The sequence below is a fragment of the Trichoderma citrinoviride genome (genome assembly GCF_003025115.1).
Source record: "Trichoderma citrinoviride strain TUCIM 6016 unplaced genomic scaffold BBK36scaffold_11, whole genome shotgun sequence".
NCBI classification, from domain to species: Eukaryota; Fungi; Ascomycota; class Sordariomycetes; order Hypocreales; family Hypocreaceae; genus Trichoderma; species Trichoderma citrinoviride.
The window spans coordinates 546776-568572 of NW_020194719.1; the positions used below are offsets into that span (position 1 = coordinate 546776).

Genomic DNA, 21797 nt, shown 5'->3' on the forward strand with positions numbered 1-21797 from the left:
CGCTTGCGGTTTATATCCTATTCCTCGTCGCTCGAGCTCTCGTCGTCCGAGTCAGACTCCTCCTCAGTGTCAGACGATGATGAGGATGAAGACGAGCTGCTGGAGGATTCGTTGCCGTTGTCAGCTTCTTTGCCCCCATCATTGTCATCATCATCGTCTGAATCGTCATCTGAAGAACTGCTGCTCGAGTCCGATTCGCTGTCCGACTCCGAGGAGCTGCTGCTGTCATCGACAGCAGTGCGCAGTTTTCTCCGCCTCTTGCCCGCTCCTTCACTCAGCTTCACCTTGGCGTCGCCCTCGGTAGTTTTGCTGCTGTCACTATCGGCAATGCTGGCCTTGCCGGAAGAAACCGTCGCCGTAGTTGTAGTGCTGGCGTCCGTCTCCTCCCCGTCCGACAATGAATCCAACACCAGTTCCGCGCGCATTCGCTTAATCACACGCGTAATGACGTCGTCCACGTCTTGCGACGAGCTTCGGTATTCCGCCTCGTCAAAGGTTTTCCGCTTCTGCCCGGCCTGTGAGTGCAGCACTTGGGCCAGCACTTGGTCGTACCTCAGCTGCTTCTCCGGCAGGTTTACTGAGCCTTCCGGGAAGCCTGCGGCCCCGGCTGTGCTGTCCTTTGTCCGCAGCTCCATGGCGGTTTCTTGTAGTCTCGTGCGGACGAAGCCCTTGAGGTCGCGGATGTATGCGTAGAAAGTATCAATGTCGGCGGAGGGAAAGAGAGTAGGGTCGAAGGCGAACTTGATGAGGGTCGACTGGTGGTTCTTGTTGAACTTCCACGAGTCTCGAGCCGTATTCCACTGGTTCAAGTACTCGAGCGCAGGCTTGATATCGGAAGGCGGAACAGCCGGAGCCTGCTGCTTCTTCCCAGGCACCTTGGCCTTCTTCGGCGGTGGTTTGTTGGCGGCGGGCTTCGTGGTGTCGACGCCGCTCTTGGTGGGCGTCTCGCCGAACGAGACGGACTTCTTCCTGTTCAGCTGAGGGCTGGGAGCCGCAGCATGCGATTCGTTCCGCGCCTTTTTCAGGGCCGACAGACGTTCGCCCGCCGGCGGGGCCTCGGGCTTCCGCTTGTTGAACGGCGTCGACTGCTGCTGGGCTTGCTGGGTCCTGCTGCTGCTGCTACTGCTGCTTGGATGCCCAACCTGCAGGGTTTCATTTGCTGCTTCGGGGGCCGAGTTCCCCTTGAGCTTCAGGCCCAATCGCTTCCAGGCCGGCGCACGAGCCGTCGATCCATCGTTTGAGTAGGCCATGTTGAGGATCTGCTTTTGTTTCGTGGCGAGAGAGAGAGGCCGGTGAGGAAGTGATTGTTGAGTTGAGTCGCAAAGGATCGTCAAGCGGACTCCCAGTTCGCGCGTTTTGGCAACGGAGCCAAAAGCTGGAGGACAACTCGACAAGAAGCGATTGATTGCCCCTGAAGAAGAACCGGTAAATAGAGGCGATTTCAGCTCGAAACAGGCCAATGCAGGTCCCCAATTGCCTGCTGCAGTCGCAAATCAGGTGCCAATCGATTTCCAGGCAAATAAAAAAAAGAAGTTGGTTGCGCGAATCATCTCTTGTTTGATTTCTGCTTCCCGCGACCGATAAGATGCCCCGCCAGCTTTTTTTCTTGGAGGGCTCCACAGGGTACTTCTCCAATGTACTGGTGGATGCTCTGCTTCTGCTCTTTTGTCTGCTTGGGCGCCTCAGGCTCCCAGATTACGTAAGGAGCCGGCCTCGGCCTTCCCAGCCAAAGCTGCCATTGCTCTAGGCAAGCTTGTGCTAACGCGTACGGCCTTAGAAGCTCAGCAACTTGGCCCATACCAGCGACATCTCGATATCTGCAACTCATCTGCGCTGGATTTGATCCAAGACGGCTTACAACTGACTGCCGCGATTCCATTTTCTTGAACCTGCCCTCGATAGGGCTTCCATACCGCCAACATGTCTGGTTAGTGTGGCCATGACGGCTCTCCCCGCCATCATGATGATGCCGGCCGCTTTACTGACTTGCAACAACTCTTAGCCAGCGCATACGACCGACACATCACCATCTTTGCCGACAATGGTCGTCTGTACCAAGTCGGTAAGTTGCCGCTCTCAACATCATGACCGATTCGAATTGCATAGCTCGAACTGCGTCACACCCACCTGGTCACCCAGCCCGGCCCGACCTCGCTGACATCCCGTCTCCATAGAATATGCCTTCAAGGCAATCACAGCCGCGAACATCATGTCTGTAGGCCTGCGAGGCAAGGACTGCGCCGTTGTGCTGTCACAGAAGAAGGTTCCCGTACGTGTCTTGGTCCCGCAGAAACCGGCATGGGGCATCTACTGATCTCGGGCGCGCAGGATAAGCTTATCGACCCCTCATCTGTCTCCCACATCTTCCAGATCTCGCCCTCCGTGGGATGTGTCATTACAGGCTCCATTGCCGATGCTAGAGCATTCGCCCAGCGTGCTCAGGGAGAAGCTGCTGAGTTCCGATACAAGTACGGTTACGAGATGCCGGCTGATGTCCTGGCCAAGCGACTGGCCAACATCAGCCAAGTGTACACGCAGCGTGTAAGGATGGCCTCTTTTATCTGATAAATGCCTTGGGACTATATCACTGACACTGTGAACCAGGCCTACATGCGGCCTTACGGCGTTGCTACTACAATCATCAGCCTAGACGAAGAGCGGGGACCCCAGCTGTACAAGTGCGACCCAGCCGGCTATTTTATCGGTTACAAGGGCACTGCCGCCGGACCCAAGCAGCAGGAGGCTATGAACCACCTGGAGAAGAAGCTGAGGAACAAGGAGCATGCCGAGGGGTCCTGGGAAGAGGTTGTCGAGCTGGCCATTACAACGCTGAGCACAGTTCTCAGCATGGATTTCAAGAAGGGAGAGATTGAGATTGGCATCGTTGGCGGACCTCGGGCGGATGGCAAAGAGGGCACGGAGCCCGGCTTCAGAAAGCTCACCGAGGATGAGATTGAGGAGAGATTACAAGCCATTGCAGAGAAGGACTAGAGCATTCCATAGACGGGTTAATGAAGCAACTTTTGAGACGTCAATCTGCCGCATGGAACCCCGATGTTCATAGCCTGTTGAAGTCCGTGTCTATTAACCGCTGACAGCTCATGACGTTTTGCTGCTTGCTTCAGAAAGGTGCCTGAAGCAACATGGCGAGCCTGGTGAGGAAGCTTCTTTCCAAGTAAACATAGTGCCTCGAGATATCATTCAAGGCAGCAGGAATACTAGCCGCCCAGCATTGGGCATGGGGCTCTCCGTATTATGAAAGAAAAGGGATGGCCATCCGTTCTCGCAACGAAGCATGGCTGCATCAGGATGGATGCCTGTAACGGTGAAGATCCAGGCGACCGGATAAAGGAGTCGAGACTACATGTAGCCGTCGCTCATGTGACCGGCACCTCTGGTCCCCAAGCTGACCCAAAGGCTAATAGTAGTACCAGGTAGCCGGGCAACATGATGATAGGCATCAATATCGCTCGTAGGAACCAATCAGGCTGTGATATTACTACTACTGGTAGGTAGCACTACAACTCCGAACTTCGTATCCGTACCTCGGAGTTCAATGACCCTTCGAATGGGCAATTTTGCGGTTGCCTATGCTCGTGCCAACGTCCACCACGTTTACAAAGGGGACGATGAGGCGGTAATTGGGATTTGATATGGAGCCCCGCTGGTGGGGAGGCCAGGAGCAAGGGCTTCTCGAAGGTCGACCAGGGGGTGCTGTGGAAGATGCAGCTTTTATTAATAGCCCTGACAGCCGCTATTGAGTGTTTAAATGAAGCATCTTTGCGTTTGATTGGGCATGTGACGGGGACGGTGCTACAAGTTGTATGTATGGGGATTGAGATCATCAAGCGACTGACGTAGAAATTGGACCTGAGAAGCCGCCATGCTCCATAGAACGGTAGACTAAGCTGTGCGGGTGCACAGGATATATCGATCAAGTTGATTTGCTTGGACCGTGTGCATCTTGGGTGGAGGAGAGAAGACCACTGGACAAACACGCAGAGTCCGCAATAGAGCAGAAGAAGAAAACAAGTCTCGATCGAAACTCCGTCCAAGCCGGCTTGGCCATGGAAGCAAAGAAAAAAAAGAAAAGAAAAAGAACAGCCTGCCCCTGATTCGAAGCCCCTAAACCAGGGAATATCGCCAGGCCAGCTTAGCACAGAATCTCCCCTTGGAAATTGTCCTGCCGTTGAGCTGCGGACGGAGTCATATTGGCAGCTCCCAATCCGGACTAGCGCCGCTGCCCTTCTACAACTGGAGAGCTAGACCGGATCATCCCGTGCGCGGCTAGTCCTAATGAGGCACTGCTTCTCTGTTTATTTCGCTTTGTTGATTTTGCGACTGCCTACCGCGACTTGGCCACCCTCGACTGGGCCTCTTTTATTTTTTTTTCTTATTACCAACTCGCCCTCCCTTCTTCCTCCTCCCGTCTCTGCAACTCGCAACCTTTTTGCATCTCTTCGCATCTGAAGCTGCAGCAACCTGATTCTCCTATCGTCCTTTTAATACCAACTCCTTTGTTTCTTTAGCCTCTTCGACAAGCCTTCAAGATGCGTGAGATTGTGAGTCCTGATGGCCTTCTCTTCCCCCCACCTTGAGAGCTGGGCGTTGGGAGCTCTCTCTCACGCGCCCACTGCTGTTCAAAGGACGCCTGAGCTTCCACTCTGGTGGCTCGGGTCGAGAATCAAGATGCCTTTGCTTCTGGGACGATGAATACCGGCTGACTCGTGATTTTCTCTGTTACAGGTTCACCTCCAGACCGGCCAGTGTGTAAGTTGCTTCATCCTCCTTTGCCCCTCCTTGGGCGCTGTTTGCGCCCCCCCGCACAAAGACGCGACATCGCGATGCTGACTATTTGCGCAGGGTAACCAAGTTGGTTCTGCCTTCTGGTATGTTGTTCTCTCGAGAGCCACGGCGAAGAGCTCGAATCGACGCGTTCTCGACGAATCTTATACTTATACATCGTTATAGGCAGACCATCTCTGGCGAGCACGGCCTTGACGCCAGCGGTGTCTACGGGGGTACCTCGGACCAGCAGCTTGAGCGTCTGAACGTCTACTTCAACGAGGTGTGTAATATTTTTGCCAGTGATCGTCGTAGGCCAACTTCGATCGGGACTTGAGGGTCTAACGGTGTGCTCTCTATAGGCTTCCGGCAACAAATATGTTCCCCGTGCTGTTCTCGTCGACCTGGAACCCGGCACCATGGATGCCGTTCGCTCGGGCCCCTTTGGCCAGCTGTTCCGCCCTGACAACTTCGTCTTTGGCCAGTCTGGTGCTGGTAACAATTGGGCAAAGGGTCACTACACTGAGGGTGCCGAGCTGGTTGACCAGGTTCTGGATGTCGTTCGTCGCGAGGCCGAAAACTGTGAATGCCTCCAGGGTTTCCAGATCACCCACTCGCTCGGTGGTGGTACCGGTTCCGGTATGGGTACCCTGCTGATCTCCAAGATCCGTGAGGAGTTCCCCGATCGCATGATGGCCACGTTCTCCGTCGTCCCTTCGCCCAAGGTCTCGGATACCGTTGTCGAGCCCTATAACGCCACCTTGTCTATGCACCAGCTGGTTGAAAATTCGGACGAGACGTTCTGTATCGACAACGAAGCCTTGTACGATATCTGCATGAGGACGCTCAAGCTGTCCAACCCCTCATACGGCGACCTGAACCACCTGGTTTCTGCTGTCATGTCTGGTGTCTCTACCTCCCTCCGATTCCCTGGCCAGCTTAACTCCGACCTCCGTAAGCTTGCTGTCAACATGGTGCCGTTCCCTCGTCTGCACTTCTTCATGGTGGGCTTTGCGCCGCTCACCAGCCCCGGCGCGCACTCCTTCCGCGCTGTTACCGTCCCTGAGTTGACCCAGCAGATGCTGGATCCCAAGAACATGATGGCGGCCTCTGATTTCCGCAACGGCCGCTACCTGACGTGCTCCACCATCTTCCGTGGCAAGGTTGCCATGAAGGAGGTTGAGGACCAGATGCGCAGCATCCAGAACAAGAACTCGAGCTACTTCGTCGAGTGGATTCCCAACAACATCCAGACCGCGCTCTGCTCTATTCCTCCCAAGGGTCTTAAGATCTCTTCCACCTTTGTCGGTAACTCCACAGCCATCCAGGAAATCTTCCGCCGTGTTGGCGAACAGTTTTCCGCCATGTTCCGCCGCAAGGCTTTCTTGCATTGGTATACTAGCGAGGGTATGGACGAGATGGAGTTCACTGAGGCCGAGTCCAACATGAACGATCTCGTCTCCGAGTACCAGCAATACCAGGATGCCTCAGCTGATGACGGTGAAGAGTACGAGGAGGATGCTCCCATTGACGAGGAGTAAATGCCTCCCTGACCTTGTGGCATTTCTCTGACCCGCCGTTGTGGTTTGGGATGAAAGGAATTCTTTGTTTTCAGTGGGGTTAATTGTTCGAAGCAAGCCCCTTCTCTTGTGATAAATACTGCTTTAACTAGGCTCTTCAATACAGTCGTGGGCCCAATTTCGACTTTTGATGCTTGAGTGATGTTTCAGCTTTGTCTATGTCTAATATATTTTGGCTCCATCCCTATCAAGAGCGCGGTCAACTGAGAGGCATGTGTAGCCATAGTGGTGAACTTTCACACGTTGATCATGTTTGAATACAGTTGCATCAGAACTCCTTGAGTAGGTGCTTATATGGTTTTGGGATTGGCACTCTGTTGAGAACAGCAGTGGCAACTGAAGGACGTACGATGGGGACGGAGTGATGGTCTTACACAACTCTCAGACGTGGGTGATGTTCAAGATTGACGTGAATATGCACATGTTGACGAATTCACCACAAAAGAGAGACTCGCTGCTAGCAGCCGCAGGAGGCTTTTTGGTCATCATGATAGCTTTGTAAGCTCTCAGGTCATTGAGGATACAGAGGTTAAAGCTCTGAAAATCCAAGAAAAAAAAAAAAAAAAAAAAAAAAAAAAAAAAGGCTTGATATGACCGCTTACGAAAGTTTCAAGGGACGACCAAAAAATACCTTCTGTCTTCTTCGGAAGAAGCAGAACCAGGAATGTGGTGAGTTTGATTAGACGTTGGTCGAAGATAGTGGTTGCTGAGCCCAGATAGAGTTGGAGAAGGGTGCCATTGTGCGTCCGGGGACGCTCCATTACATTACAGAGCCATAGATTATCAGGTAGGTACTCTTGAATAGGTACTAAGATATTAATATACCAGGTACCGTAGGGTTTACTGAAGGGTGAGGTAGTCTCAACATACCTATGTAATAAGGGAAATCGTCCCGAGGTTCGAAAAGTGAATACTGCAGGATACGTTACGTTGCGGAGGACTCGTCGATCATGTACTCGTTGGTACAGCCATACAAAATCAATGCCCAATATGCAAGAGAGTTCTCAAATATGGAGGTGTTCTGCCCGAATTCTGACATTTCGTTCGATGGTCATTCGTATGGGACGTGGGGAGGAAACGCTGCAGCTTATATCATCCATCACTGTGCCACTGCGCAGCTATTGGGGCCTGGAGCAGCCTTGGCCAAAAAACCGCCATGCATCTCCAGCTCAGCATGTCAGGGCCAGCCGTGTCACTGGTCTAGGCAGCGTTGATTTGGGGGCGTAATCTCACCCAGTAGGGCTTGTAGGGCTTTCCGTGCGAACAGGGGGCTCGGCTCCATTGTACAAGATCTGAGCTACAGGGAGGGAGCGAAGCAAGGCCATCGCCGTGTGATGCGTCCACATATCGAGGTGTGACGGGAGCCTGAAGGATGCCATTGGCTATGGCTGGGCTTCTTTATCACGGTGGCGTTATAGGAGGGTGTGCCTTCCAGGGCCGTTGAGAAAGGGGCGTGTGAGTGCTGAACGGAGGTGGTTGCGGCTCAGTAGGTCTGATCACTCGGGGTGTTTTGCTTCCGGAGCCAGTGGAGGCATAGGGGAGCCAAGATAGGGGATGAGTTCGTCGCATCTGCAGGCCTGAGTTGCCGCTTGGCGTAGTGGCTCTTGTCTCCTATTTGATTTGATGCCCATTCTTGGTTGGTGATCCGGCCAGTGAGGAAGAAGCATCTTGATGCTCGAGGTCGAGGTGACTCAGATGAGATTAGGAGGCCCCACGGCTCGATTTGTGATGCCGCAACCAGGCTTCATTGGGCCAATACTTGTTCAGTTGGGCTTGGAAAGTCAACGGAAGGTGGCGTCAACGCCGTCCTATGCCCTTCTCATCTGTTCTTCTCCCCCAGCCTGCTGCCTACGATCAACATGTTGTAAGATGAGTCAATGTCTTTTCCGAATATCAATCGTGCCGCTGTCTTTGCTGAGCTTGGTCAATCATAGCTGAACGATCCCTCCAGACACGGGGACTTGGAACAGAAATGGCTTCATTACCAAGCATGTAAGCAGGCATGATGGGATGATTCATCGGTCAAGCCATCAATCTGCATGTTTTCAGCTGGACTTGCATCAACACGAACACGGCCATGATGCACATGCGCAGTGCAACCATCGGCAAATTACTTTGGGCAAGGTGAGTCTGCGTGTCCACGATGTTCAGTGGGCAGCAGCAGCCTCGTCCCAGGCCAGGCTCCAATCAAGGCCCCTTCGGACCCAGGTCCGTGTCTGAACGCCGCGGTCGTCGGGGCCTCGGTGAAGGGGGTTGAGAGACGGAGATGTAATATCGCAGATGAACCCTTGCCGTGATCAAGGGATCGGTTCAGCAGGCGGTGCAATCCAATCAGGCAGCTCCTCGAGGCCTGCATGTTGACTTGGAGATGCAGACGCCAACCACGGGCTCAGTGACGTGTCTCTTGTCGGATGACGCGCGCATCTGTTTGCCATATTGAGGCGTAGCTCTGCGATGGGGATATGTGAAGACGAGGGTAAGAGATTGGGAGAGGTGGAAGAGCAAAGGAGAGCATCGGCAAAATAAGGCTGTGAAACAAAGAAATTCAGGTAGAATAATAAAACAGATAAAACCAAGGTGAGCTAGGATGGATCAAGTAAATCAGATAAAACAAATTGAAACAAATTGAAACAAACTTAGTTCGTAGAGGTGAGGAAGGCGCGTTGTTGGCAGGCACTGCCTCTAGAATATCGCCCTCCCAGGCGGTTCAAGGCGCAGCGGGTGTCTCTGATGAATCTCTGCCTCTGCATCATCACTGCTTGCATGTATGCACATGCACATGCACACACAACTCTCTCCAAAAAAGGCCACCAGCAACGTCGTCGGCTCGCCAAAAACGAACACTGAGCTCACGATGCATCTCCCGGCAGGCCTCAACGCGCCGTGATTGGCCGCTGGCGCTGGTCCCCGGCAACACGCAGCTCATGCAGGGCCCGTCACTCTGACTTCGTTCGGCAAGGCTGGCGTCGTAGCGCCGCTGAGCCGGAGCTGAAAGCATCGTTTGGGACAGGCCAGATGCACGCCATAGGCCCGATCATTCGTGGCCCAACTCCACCGGCGGGCAGGGCGACAGGGGGGCCAGGCGAGGATCCAGTATCGGGTCTGCAGCGTGCAGCAGCAGCGCAGCAGCGTCCAGACGGGCGGGCGGCCGGGCCAGACACGACGATTCCATCATTCGCTCGCTTCTCTGGCTCTGTCTCCAGCAAGGGACATACGGATGGCACGGGCTCGCGGGCTGTCTAGGCAGGCAGAGCTAGGGTATAATGGACCTGGGGGGGTTCCCGCTTGGGGCTCCGTCGCTTCCCAATGTGTGCGTGCTGCAGCATCAGCGTCACTCGCCAAACGTCAACACCCGGCAAACCGCTGTCTGGCGGTGCGGCGTGCATCTACGGCGTGCATCTAACGGCGCTGCCGGGACACCCCACCCTTACGCGGTCTGCTCGTGGCTTTGTCACAGGTCAAATCGATGGCCTCATGCACAGGTCCCTGAACGTTCGACCCACGGAACGGGGACCAAAGCGCCTCCCCCCTGGCAGGCAAGGCTTTCCTCTGCCTCGAGTCGTTAGCCTCGTCTCGCTCTGCCTGACGTCCGCTGCTGAGATCGACGGGTCCCGGTGCTGGCGCGGAGTCACCCACACGCAAATTGCGAGTCCCCAGTCGGCCCAGCACCACACAAATGCCCAGCCTCGGACCTCAGGCTGGCTGGTCCAAGAGGCATCAAGGGGCTGGGATAGGGCTGACAGCCGCTCCGGTTGGACGGCTCCCCAACTGCCAGCTTGTCCGGGGTTCTTCAGGTCTGAGCTTGCAAAGAGCCACCAGGGTGGAGATGACGGAGAGACCTCTCGTTGGTGTTTGCTGGAAGCTTCGTGGTAGCTGATGGTTCAGCCTGGTCGCCCTCTAAGACCCTCAGATTCGATCCGTCTGCCAAAGCCCAAGTCCACCGTAGCTGTAGGGCCGAGATGGGCATCGAGCTCTTCAAGACCCAGGCGAGAGCGATGCTGGATCCTCCCACAACACCGGACGGGTCGATCATGGACAAAGCATACAAAAGGATGGAGCATCTCGCTCGAGGCAGATCGAGCATAGCATCCCGCCCAAGTCTTCTCTGCTCTAGACCGTCCTCGCCACGCTGAATGAGCTTCGATTTCGACTATTCGACTCCATATTGCCACGCCGTTGAACGCAGCTATTGACTTTGGTCTTGCTGTTCTCAGCTCAGTTGCTCGAGTCTTCAGCTTCAGAGATTCTGCATCTGTTCGCTTCCTTTGCCTCACTCACTTCTCGTCGAAGCCAGCAACTCCACCGACGGTTTCCAAGTCAGCAATCGATCGGCCGAGAGCCATTGTTGCACCTCATCACTAGGGATTTCCTACTACGGAAATACTAGCCAGGCTTCTTCAGCCCACCCCTTCTGCGTCTGGCCCCCAAGTCTCAACCGGAAGCTTTTCTCACGACACTATGGACGGATGTAGGTCACCAGCCACTTAGCAAATTGCTTTCATTGTTCCGCTATTCTTCTCCCCTAGCCCCCGGGTGAAGCATATTACTTGCAGACCCGGAAAAGCACGCCCCCACCCCCCTTAGAAGGTTCAAGTATATGCGCTCACGCGTGATCGACGAACCCATCCTCTCTTACCAGCACAACCCCCCGCCCAGGGCCATCTGTGCGAGACGATGCCATTGAATCTCTCGATTGCTTTCTCTTGAGTGAACATAATGGCTGATGCAAAATGCAATACAAAGTGAACGAGTGCCGCACCGCCCGTGTTGCTGAGGTCCTGTCCGACTTCCGAACGCTCCAGTACTATATTGCAGCCGGCCCTGTCGAGCCAGAAAACGAGGAGGACTACTACACCGAGGGATGGGCGCTCTTGCGGCAATGCACTGTCGACGGGCAGTACATTCTGGACGTGGCCGCCGATACCAGGGTACCCTCGGCCCAAGGGGGAGAGGAAGAGCAAGCCAAAGCCGAGTTGCAGCAGTGCGTATTTCTTGATGGCTTTGTGAGAAACGGAGCCGAACTAACACGCTCCACAGGGTCTTGCTTGATGCTTATGCGCGACGGCACGAGGGGCAAAAGATACTGCTGAGACAGGCAGCGGCGCAGCGATGGATCGAGTACCGAGAACAGGTCTTGCAGGGCCAACGACCACATCCGGGGAACCATGCCCAGCTGCAAGCCCTGGACAACCAGCTTCGAGCGGTAAGCTTACTCGCGCTGCACCACCATCCACAGCTCCCTCCCTGTCCCGATTGCTCGGGCGCAGCCCTTTCCCATGACTGCCGAATGGAAGACGGCGTCTCCACCCAGACCATGTCGGGGGGGAATATTATTGGCAATCTTTCACCAACACATGCACGGCCAAAGCGGTAGTGGGGATGTCGCTAACATCACCCATTCTTAGGAATTGGCCGCCATCACTGACGAATACGTCTATGCTGAGCTGCTGTCTGCGGATCAGGCGCAGGGCCGCTGGACAGTCGAAGATCCGAGTTTGCGAAGAATCCAGCGCTGGCTTCAGTCTCGACGACGGTAACACAACTTGAGTCATGAGGCGGCCGGATGATCACGAATCCGAAGCTATTCGAAGGGCTATGAAGCACTCGTACTACTACTACCTGCACGAAGTTGCATCTAGCCTCACCTCCACTACCGGCACCAAGTTACAGGGGTTTGACACCACCGGTACCTGCTTCGTGTCACCGTCGGCCTTTTTTCCTCTTCTTTCTTCTGCAGTCGCTTGTACAGCAGATGCTGCAAGGTCTGCCATTCTTTTGTGTTTTTCATTCTCTTTTCCCCGGACGTGATTTTGGCGTATTGGCATGGACAGGAACGTCCAGAGGCAGCAACGAGGCAACAGGGATACCTTATTTTCTTGGCTATACTTTTCCTTTTCCAGATTGTACGGGCGTCCTGTTGACATAGGCATGGCGTGCTGCGGGTTGCATGGTTAAAAGTAAACCATCTTGAAGGGCAAAAACGGAGGACAATGGGTCTTAGAATTTTTCTCTATTGGGACTGCCTGGAGCAGCCTCTTCTCATCTCATCGAAGCAATTGTTTGCTTTCATCTCTTTCTGTATCACCTACGCATCAATTGATTTGATGAAGCAATTGAGTTTTGACAAATTGATTTGATATATTGGACTTGACACATTATGACTATATCTTTTGACTTTCAGTTCTTGCTTTGGACACACAAGGCGATTCCCACCAAGGACAAAACCATGCCGATGCCGGTCTCTTTGACGCCAATTAGCTCTTCAATCGGGTCATATGAACATGGATTCCCCGACGGTATCCAGTTCGACTTGGCAAAGCGATGCACGTACCTCTGCTGATGACTTTACCTTCGACAAACCACTCGCCCAGAACGGTAAAGAGGAAGGCCATGGCATTCACAATCGGGACGGTAAGACTTAATTCTAATACGCAGCCGAGCAAGCAAAGGAGATTGGGTCAGAGACATGGCGTTTCTACAGGTACGAGAGAGATCAAAGACGTAACGAAGAGTGATGGCCAGCCCGGTAGAGCGGTTAGGTGTGGGAGGATAGGGGGGAGGTCCAAGAGGGAGGTGAGGGGCAAGAAGGAGGGGGGGATCTGAGACACAGACCCGGAGGCCTTTTCTTCCGGGAGAAAGGGTGGGAGATCAAAGCAAGACATGATGTAGCGAGAGAGGAAAATGAGCGAATAACACAGAGAGAAAGAAGCAAAAAGAGGAGGAGAGGCTCACCAGCCTTGCCAATGAGGAGGAAGAACCAGACGCTGCCGGTGAGGTTGAGCACGAGCGGGACGGCGTAGCGCGGGTTGCGCAGCAGGTCGAGGGCGGCGAAGAGGGCACCGAGGAGGCGGGACCGGAGCCAGCTGGCTTTGACGGCGGGGGAGTCGAGGAGCGGGTGAGGCGCGGGCCTGTGGGTGCGGGCGGCGCGGCGGATGAAGGGGGTTGTGAGGCCCCAGGCGAGGCCGACGAGGATGAAGGAGAGGACGTAGTTGATTGCCGGGGGAGATGGAGATGGTTCATCCGGGGGGGCTGTTGCTGGTGATGATGCTGGTGGTGAGGTCATTTTGAGGCTCTGTTTTTTTCGGTGGTGGTCTATTTTCAGTTTGAAGGTAGAGAGAGGCCAGAGAAAACGTGGCGGGGTTTGATGGTTGAGGCTTGTTGGCCGCCCGAGAGGTTGTCGTTTGATAGCAGCCCCGCGGGTGGAGGTGGGAAAGACGTGGTAGAGGCGAGGGTGACAAAGATGGAAAGAAAGACGAGTCGATGGGATGAAGATGCCAGATGGGGTGTATCGAGGTCTCTGATTGGCCAATTTACGCCCAGTGGAATAAGGGAGCTTTTCCTTGAACAGTTTAGCAGCGATTAGCGCATGTTTCTTCTTCTGTTCTAGCGGGAGCTTGGACGGACTCGGCAGCCACAGCGGGCACAGCCATCTGCCGCCAACAACAAGCCTGGACGAGGTTGCATCCACTTCAATAGCTCAATCTTTTTTGCCACGCGACTTTGCATCATGCAGGGCCGGAGCGAGCGATTTGGATCATTGCCGCAATTGGGATTGGGAGTGGGCTGATGAGGCTGTCGATTGTCAGTCGGGCACGTTTTTTTTCTTTGCTTAGTATGGCAGTTGTAGTTATCTGCAAACGAGGTTGAAACGAGGGTTTCATGCTACCTGACAGTAGGTAGGTAGGTATGTGCCTCACTTGAGTTAAGATTGATACTACCAGTATGCTCCAGTGCGGACATCGTGGATGCGTGTCTCGCCAGCTACCGCAAACTAGCAGTTTGCTGCGTCGTGTTAGCATGTACCTACCGAGACGCCAAAAGACAGTTAGTAACGGCTGTGCCCGGCGCGAAGAAGAGGCAGCCAAAAGAGATGGTAAGTGCCTCGGCAAAGATTTTCTAGATGCCTTGTTGCCCTACCTTCGCCAATGCATCAGGGTGGATATCTACATAAGGTACCCAATACATGAACTGCCGGCCTGCAGAGCTGTTCTTGCTTCAGACAGCCATGACGCAGATGCCATCATGAGCCTCATAAGAGGAAGGAGGTCAATCGATTGCTATGCACAGCCTTTAGGCCTTAGTAATACAGCTACAAGTGTCGCCATTCCTTGCACTCTCACTGCCCACACTCTCTTTTCGCAACCCATGCCATCCACACACACACAGACGTCGATTCTGCTTCCAGGGATCCCGCTGCCCCGGTTCCTCAGCTACCACTAGCGTACCCGCGAAACATCCCTGTCCAGCTGGAAGCCCTTTCTTCGCATCACAAATCAGTGCCGCTGCCAAACAGACAAACGACGACCATTCGTTTTGGCCCCCCTCCGAGGACCCGGGACAGCTGCAAGCTACCTCCCCCTTCACTGTACCTTTAATAGTGGTGGGTAGGTAGTCGATATGTATACACCCTCCACTCCCCTCCCCTCCAACAGCTGGACAAGATCCCTGGCGAAGGCTCGAGTATGCGTCGAGCTCGTCATTTCTTTGCGGCATGTGCTGTCTGTAGGTACGCAGGGGTCGTGGACAGATGAACACATGGGAGAGTCCTTGGTATGGTTGGGCCTCCCGCGCGTCTTCGAGCCAATCGGTGGTTTTAGGGAAACCCCTTGCTTGGCTTTTTGCCGTTGTGTACGATGCAACGGTGCTGTCTTGGAAAGTAAAGAGGTTGCCTAATATACTACGGGAAGAACAGTGCCCGAAAGCCACGATGGCAGGTCAATCTTGATCTTATGAAGCAGCTGAGGCAACCACATATGGCGACATCTTGCGACGAGATGTTCATGGACTTTGCGGCGCTGAGCGCTGCTTCGGCTGGAGCCTTTTCCTTTCAGCTGTCTATATCGCGAGCAACATGGGCATCATCGCGGATCACAAGAACTGGGCACAGAATCGCTCATCCAAAGCCTATACTTTGTAGCCAAGGCTGACCATTTCTGGAATCCTACCTCAGCTGCTGCCGCCTCTTCGTGCCCTTGATCTGACGAAGCGCAGAGCCGATGGCCCTCAAAGCCCGCCATTCCAAAGGCAGTATACAAATATCACCAAAAGTATGAGTAGTAACAAGAAAGCAAAGAATTACCAAATAGCAACTGCCCAACGCCGCGCCAACCAAAACCGTGGTTCTCTAGGTTCAAAGCCCCTTTCCGTCGTGCCGTCTTCATGCATTATTCGCGACCAAAAAAGTATTCCTTAAAGGATTTCTAACGCGTCTCCGAATAGTCATTGAGCGCTACGCATACGGCTCCTCTGTGGTGGCCGTTGTACTGGCGTATAATCTGCTGACTGTGCAGTTCCCATAGCCGCGCATAGTGATCTGAGCATGCCGTCACTAGATACGCCGAGTCGGCGCTGAAGGCACAATCCCAAACCCACCGCTGGTGTCCCGTGAGCGTGGCCTCGAGGGGAAGTGGCCGCTTCTCATCAGGGTTCGACGCCGGCTTGACGTCCCTGATGTCCCAGATCTTGGCCGTGTGGTCGGCGCTGCACGTTGCCAGCTTCTTGACGTCGGGGGAGAGGAGAATGCGGGTGATGTACTCTTTGTGGGCGCTGAACTGCGTCACCGGGAGCAGCTCCGTCTGGTCATAGTTTTGGCGGAGTTGCCACACAAACACATTGCCCTGGCAGAAGTTAGCCGGCGTCAGAGCAGAGCAATTCCGTCTCCGTTGGACATACCGCCGTGTTGGCGGCGCACAGCAGCGTTCCGTCACTGGCAACCGTCACGCTTGATACCGACACGTCTTCCTCGGGAATGAGCTCGTGCGCGCACGTGTTCTCGGCCAGGTCCCAGATCCTCACGCTGCCCGCTCTGTCGCAGCTGATGATTTCGCCCTGATTCGGGTGGATGACCACGTCGTTGGCCGGGGAGCCGTGGTTGTAGCTCCTCTGGATCGAACCCGTCCGCGTCTCCCAAATCTTGACTGTGCCGTCCTCGGAGCTCGTCACCATCCACTTGCCCTCGCAGTGGAACGCCACTCCAGTGACGTTGCCCGTGTGTCCCTCAAACGTGAGCAGAGGGTTGGGATTCGTCGACTTGATGTCGTAGAGCTTGACGGTGTGGTGGCCGGCCGCGGCAAGGAACCGCTTGTCGGGGGAGATGCAGAGGCGGTTCACTTGAGAGTCGGGGTGCTGGATCGTCCGCGAGCATATCCCCGACAGCGCCTCCCAGAACCTGAAAGTCGAAGGGGAGTTAGCACTGCGAGTTCAAGCGAGATCCCCCTTTGGCGCACGTCTGCGAACCTGATCGTGTGGTCGTAACCGGCTGTGTCGTCATTGGTCGTTAGCAGCTGGGGAGATGCAAATGCAAACCAACGGGAAGAGAGAATAGCTCGGAACGGACTCAAGACTGACCGGTACACAGAATGACAGACATTGCGACTGCTTTTGTCTTTGTCACCTAAGCTTGCGCTCACTCAGGACCTGCTTGTTGCGGCGACGAAGCTGGAGCTTGTTTGATCAGGATGGTTGGCGAGGCTGCGAGTGTTCCGCTCCCAGTGGGTGATTCCGCGCTTAGGTAAGTTCTACAGAGCTCTCCAGCATTCTTTGGCGGAGCTTGACCGTTCTGTCTCGGTTCTGTCTTGTTCCGAAGAAAAGCCGTGGGCAAGCATTGACCTGGTCAAGCTTGTCTCTCCTCCATAAGGTACCTCAGCTCAACTTTAACACCTACATGCTTACCTTGGCCCGCATCCTGATAAGACGGGCAGGGAGCTTTGCTCGGGACACACAACCAACCTTCTTCGTGCTTTCAACATACGACTGCCTTGACTGGACTGTGGACCTGCAGCTCGTACGAAGGACCTCGTACTCTCCAACAATTGGTTTTGCGCACAAGCACGTGATAAGCCGCAAATGCGCCTGGCCGTCCATTCCATCATGGAGCCGCCTCTAGATGCTTTCGCTTTCCAGCTTGACTCACCGTCTGCCGGAGCGACCATGCCGGGCTATGGCTAGCAGATATCGGTGATATCACAGCACAGAACTACACCAGACAGCCCATATTTAGCCAAGTGGCCTTTACGCTTATCCGAGGAGCCATTGCCGGGGTCAACCATCGGGTGCTCTCCTTCATGTTGCTACATCTACTCCCTACCTTATGGACAATGTGCCCGGCGTCTCATGACCTTTGACGTGGTACAAGATACCAAGGCATGCATGAGCCTGCGAGGAAACAGCTTCCGATACAAGCGAATCGTGGCTGGGGAAACAAGACAGGCTCGTCCGTTCCCTGCCTGATACCAACAGCCTCTCTGGAAACGCTCCTTGCTACGAACTGGGAGTTTACATACTTGCAAGTTGATACTGCCGGGCTTTGGCAAGTGCCCACTCGGTCAGACCAATTCCAATTGGAACAGAGAAGAACGATATTGACCTTTTCTAACTCGTGTACAGCAGACCGTTTCCGTTACATGACCTCGTTCTACTTAGATGAAAAAGTCACACATACGTGACACCTTGCCATCTTGCTTGGCTACCGGCATACTCGTTGCCAGGTGATCCTCCTATATGTCCCTCAGATTCAAGCTGGACCTCCCTGCGTCCTCGGCAGGTGTGAACGCCGCCATCCCTTTTACGTTTCCTCTTGCCCCCTGTAACCATACTATGAGGCCGAGTCCCCTCATCTTTCTCGAACGGTATATACACCAAAAGGAATATGCACAAATGAGCTGATTTCGAAATGCGGCTGCCAAGGTCCGGCTAACTGCGCTTTGAATAGACTCCCGAGGATCTGTGTCCCGAGTCTGGATGGTTGCTTTTCCCTGGTGATGACGTGCCGGCCTTGTGAGCGAATGGTGAAGCTGGCAACGACGAGAGATATGGATAATCATGAGGGACCATCCTGACGAGTGAGCCTCTGCAGTACTCGCAGTCGAGTCTTTCCACTTCAGCTTTAGCAATCGGGAATCTCAAACAAAGCATACATTGATGGAAGAAACATACTGTCTCATGCTGCACATGTCGCAGCTTATTGGCACCATGCCTGCCTTCATGCCAGCAGCAAATTCTGAAGCCATTGGTGTACAGCTGACGCTCGCTTATATGGAGAAGAACTTGATTTTCCAGGCGAAACGAAAAGGTGAATGGAGAGAAGCAAAAGGTTGATGCCTGGAGAGTGACTGATATGAACGCTTGAAGGGATGATTCGACCCGAAAGAACGAGCGGCGAGTCTTCTTCTTATATACTCATCTCTACGCTACGAGAGGCTCGGCAGCATGGGCAGCATCATCCTGCTTGCCTCTATTATACGCTATCCGAAGGACCGTGAATCCTTTGACCGCCTCGATCACCATCGACCATCGTTTAGCCAACGCATCATCGGCTGCAACGAACCTCACGATGGCCTCTACTTCAACCTGTGTGGTTGCCTCGGCATATAGTCGAAGCAACTAGGCTAAAAGCAACGTGATACTGACCTGCCTGGCTGGACATGGATTTTACGTTGAATGCTCTCTGCTTCGGCATCATAAAACCTCAAAGGCGCAGCCTATTATGCGCCACCTTCACGGACGAGTGCTCGGTTATGTCGAACAAAGTCTTACCGCCTCAATCACGTTGCCCTCACCTTTTTTTTTCCCGCCCACGGCCTTCGTCGAATGAGAGATGAGCTTGACAACTACCGCTCTAGCATGAATGAGCCGATTTGGGTGTTTAACTGCGACACTGGGCCCGTACGCTGTCCTCTCCTAGACCCGGACCGTTCCATTCTGTGCGCTGGGGTGAGATCATGCAGCCACCCGTGATGGCTGATCTCAATCCCTTCTCATTTGTCAATAACCGGACCGGTCAGGTCCCCGACGTTTGCCTTGTCGACGCTGCTCGCTGCTCGCTCCTGCGGAGTAGAGAAGACGGGACTGCAGGAGTTTCAGCTCCAAAACGTACCGCCTGCAAGATGACGATTGCCCTCGCCTTGGCAGTGGCCTGGCGTCCATTGTTTTGGACACGGGAGCCGCGGCTATTGCACTTGTCATGGCCCAGCGTGAACGACTGGTCATTGGGGCCGCGCCCCCTGGCTGTCTCGAGGGATGATGGATCCGACGCAGTGGCTGGTGCCCCGTAGCACAAACAACATGCAGCTATCCCTGGTTGAATGCTTCCCGCCGAGAGAGAGAGCAACAACCTGGAAGGCTCAGGCGCCTAGAAGGCATGGACGTGATAGTCACCAGGCCTATATCGGCAGTCTTCTTGGCTCCCTCCGATACGGATTCGAACCATACAATACGGGCCACGAGTCAAAATCCGCCCTGTGTACCCTCTGCCGCTCTACGAGCGTGAACCAGTCTGGCCACTGTAGGTTTCGTCAGTGCCCCTTTGGTACGGATTACCTCTTCACCTTCGTCGCGAGTTCTGCAGAGCACTCATCGTCCGCACCATCTCCTGCCGCCACCACCAAGCAAAGGGGACTCCATCAATGATCGACTCATGGAAAGCTGCATCAGGCATCAACCGATGCGGATAACCCTCCCGAACCTTTTCGGGCGGCCCGCCACGTGGGGGCCGCTGCTGCTCCCTCTCTCGCAGACCGGTTAGTTGGCGTTCTCGTCTCTTCGCTGCTTGCACTCCCCCTCCCCCCAAAGAGTCCTCACCGGCTTTTCCTGAATTTGTGCGTACACCCGTCATGGCGGCGGGCAATGACACCTCTCTCTTCGGATCCGCATTCCGACATGCGGCTATTCGCTTCGTTGAGGGGACTAGGGCAGGGAGAGAAGAAGCGAAGAAGGAGGAGGAGGAGAAACAAGGAGAAGCACAACACAAGCCCGACACGAAGAGCAGAACGAGGTAGTAGCAAGGACACGGCAAATGATTGGTGAGCGGCCAGGGAAAAGGCGGCCACATGATTTGCTCTCTGCTGCAACACGGAGCGAAGGCTACCTCGAGAGGCTTCCCCCCTCTTCCCCTTTTCTTATTGCCTCCCAGCAAGGCGGTGACTGGATGCTCCCTCTTGTTGATGTTCGACACCGAAAATAAAATGCCTGCGGGTAAGCGTTGGTTCGAAAGATGGTGTATAGGTACACGACCGTGTCTGTTTACCTACTCAGACGAAATTTTACTCGCCGGACCCCGTTTTCCGACGCTTCGGCACTGGCCTGATTGTTGAGGCGGGGGAGTTGGGGAACAAGGGGGAGGAAGAGGAGAGAAAACTGTGTGTTTCCCTTTTTGTGGTCATAGGATCTCATGGCGTTTTATTATTTTTCTCTCCTCTCGCAGCTCCATGAGCATGGGGAATGGAACGTGATAAGATTTCCCTGTGACGCTTTCGTGGTGCCATCTACAATTCCCTATCACGTTGCCCTTCGTTTGACGGTCTTTTCTTTTTCTTCCTAGAGTCGTTGTGGGCAAGTATGTGTTTCTCTGGGGGTTCACCGGCCCATTTTGGACTCGACAAAGACAACTCCTCACCGGCAGATGGCATATGTTCGCTTCCAAGTTAAGCGGAGCACATCAATCTACACGTTTAATAACGCCGAACGAGCCAAGCTCTTTCTTGGCAAACCTTTGAGCAACGGCGACAACAGGAATAGAAGCAGCAATAACAACAACAGCAGCAGCAGCAGAAGAAGAAATACAAACAAGAGAGCACACAGAGTTTAATCGAATCCTCATTCCTCATTCCTCTCTCCACGAAGATAATAGTACCATCCAAAAGAGAAACAGGAAAAGAAAAAAAAAAAAAAACACAAAAAGGGCAAGCAGGTTATGCAAACTCGAATATATCGTCCAAAGGAAAGAAAAGAGAAAGAGGGGAAAAAAAAAGAAGAAGGAAAAATTTCCCTCCAACAGCTTCAGCTGCCCCCCTCCTCCCCCTCCTTGGAACAATTGGGAAAAGGGGGGGGCGTACCACCGGTATTACAGCGCTGACGAAAATGTTCCGTAATGAGGAGGCTGTGATTGGGCGAGAAGCTTGCGTTTGTCGGAGATTCAGGAATGTTACTCTTTCTTTTTTTTCTTTCTTCTCTCTTCTTGTGTACTCAGTAACACGATTCGACTGTTTGAGGAATGTCCACGCAATGGATGCCTTTTTGCCAAGATATAAGAACAAGTACGACGGGCCTCAGGTGGTCGAGGCAAGTATCAGTTGTAACGGCATCTGGATTCTTTCGACACCAAGCAGGGGCACACCAATCGAGAGGTTACAGGACGCGAGTGTCACAGAGTGACGAGAAGACAAAAGAAAAAACGGATTCAATTTATTGACTATCCCTTCTGGGTATAAAGTTAATCCCTCCTTATAGTCCCTGTTACATAAAAGACGAGTCAATGTCACCCTTAGGAGATGCCGGGTAAAGAAGAGATCGTAACCACAGGTTCTCAGATAACAAACGAAAATACATGAAAGTAAGGGACAAGGTAAAGAAGCTACCATCAAGCGGAGTCCAATCCATGTCCAATAGACTAAACAAGGCTGATAGTCAGATGAATCCATGGCGGCCAGCCTCACA

At 53.8% G+C, this 21797-nt stretch overlaps 7 protein-coding genes across 7 annotated transcripts; 3 read left to right on the forward strand and 4 right to left on the reverse strand.

Moving 5' to 3' along the window:
• Nucleotides 1–17: 17 nt before the first annotated feature.
• On the reverse strand, nt 18–1250 carry BBK36DRAFT_1124140 (hypothetical protein; the record flags this gene model as incomplete). The annotated part of the gene is made up of 1 exon (XM_024891136.1): nt 18–1250. One exon carries the CDS (start codon nt 1248–1250, stop codon nt 18–20), a length of 1233 nt encoding a protein of 410 aa, XP_024747518.1.
• A 649-nt stretch (nt 1251–1899) lies between these two features.
• Nucleotides 1900–3468, forward strand: BBK36DRAFT_1136014 (proteasome subunit alpha 6). The gene is given in 8 exon segments (XM_024892837.1): nt 1900–1927; nt 2003–2062; nt 2175–2269; nt 2329–2541; nt 2605–3024; nt 3126–3274; nt 3287–3419; nt 3430–3468. 5 exon segments carry the CDS (start codon nt 1921–1923, stop codon nt 2989–2991), a joined length of 762 nt encoding a protein of 253 aa, XP_024747519.1. The 5' UTR covers nt 1900–1920; the 3' UTR covers nt 2992–3024; nt 3126–3274; nt 3287–3419; nt 3430–3468.
• Nucleotides 3469–4550: 1082 nt separating this feature from the next.
• On the forward strand, nt 4551–6326 carry BBK36DRAFT_1178585 (tubulin beta chain 1; the record flags this gene model as incomplete). The annotated part of the gene is made up of 5 exons (XM_024896137.1): nt 4551–4562; nt 4747–4770; nt 4864–4889; nt 4972–5068; nt 5148–6326. The coding sequence occupies 5 exons, from the start codon at nt 4551–4553 to the stop codon at nt 6324–6326; spliced, it is 1338 nt and encodes a 445-aa protein (XP_024747520.1).
• A 3750-nt stretch (nt 6327–10076) lies between these two features.
• Nucleotides 10077–10504, reverse strand: BBK36DRAFT_1011792 (hypothetical protein). Its single transcript, XM_024888863.1, has one exon. The coding sequence runs from the start codon at nt 10447–10449 to the stop codon at nt 10156–10158; it is 294 nt and encodes a 97-aa protein (XP_024747521.1). The 5' UTR covers nt 10450–10504; the 3' UTR covers nt 10077–10155.
• Nucleotides 10505–11095: 591 nt separating this feature from the next.
• BBK36DRAFT_1143029 (hypothetical protein) lies at nt 11096–11902 on the forward strand (the record flags this gene model as incomplete). Its single annotated transcript, XM_024893566.1, has 3 exons — nt 11096–11346; nt 11403–11568; nt 11771–11902. The coding sequence occupies 3 exons, from the start codon at nt 11096–11098 to the stop codon at nt 11900–11902; spliced, it is 549 nt and encodes a 182-aa protein (XP_024747522.1).
• A 640-nt stretch (nt 11903–12542) lies between these two features.
• Nucleotides 12543–13428, reverse strand: BBK36DRAFT_1124973 (hypothetical protein; the record flags this gene model as incomplete). The annotated part of the gene is made up of 3 exons (XM_024891220.1): nt 12543–12607; nt 12697–12789; nt 13098–13428. 3 exons carry the CDS (start codon nt 13426–13428, stop codon nt 12543–12545), a joined length of 489 nt encoding a protein of 162 aa, XP_024747523.1.
• A 1651-nt stretch (nt 13429–15079) lies between these two features.
• BBK36DRAFT_1136017 (WD-repeat protein pop3) lies at nt 15080–16839 on the reverse strand. Its single transcript, XM_024892838.1, is given in 9 exon segments — nt 15080–15146; nt 15158–15191; nt 15246–15326; nt 15401–15982; nt 16038–16537; nt 16583–16585; nt 16609–16623; nt 16713–16745; nt 16780–16839. 5 exon segments carry the CDS (start codon nt 16732–16734, stop codon nt 15566–15568), a joined length of 957 nt encoding a protein of 318 aa, XP_024747524.1. The 5' UTR covers nt 16735–16745; nt 16780–16839; the 3' UTR covers nt 15080–15146; nt 15158–15191; nt 15246–15326; nt 15401–15565.
• Between the last annotated feature and the right edge of the window lie 4958 nt (nt 16840–21797).

Coding starts and splice junctions, on each gene's coding strand:
- BBK36DRAFT_1136014 (XM_024892837.1), top strand. Junction 2,063..2,174: donor TGGTCGTCTGTACCAAGTCG/GTAAGTTGCCGC, acceptor CCGTCTCCATAG/AATATGCCTTCAAGGCAATC. Junction 2,270..2,328: donor TGTCACAGAAGAAGGTTCCC/GTACGTGTCTTG, acceptor TCGGGCGCGCAG/GATAAGCTTATCGACCCCTC.
- BBK36DRAFT_1011792 (XM_024888863.1), bottom strand. CDS start 10,449: ATGCTCGATCTGCCTCGAGCGAGATGCTCCATCCTTTTGTATGCTTTG.
- BBK36DRAFT_1136017 (XM_024892838.1), bottom strand. CDS start 16,734: ATGTCTGTCATTCTGTGTACCG. Junction 15,983..16,037: donor TGTGCGCCGCCAACACGGCG/GTATGTCCAACG, acceptor AACTTCTGCCAG/GGCAATGTGTTTGTGTGGCA.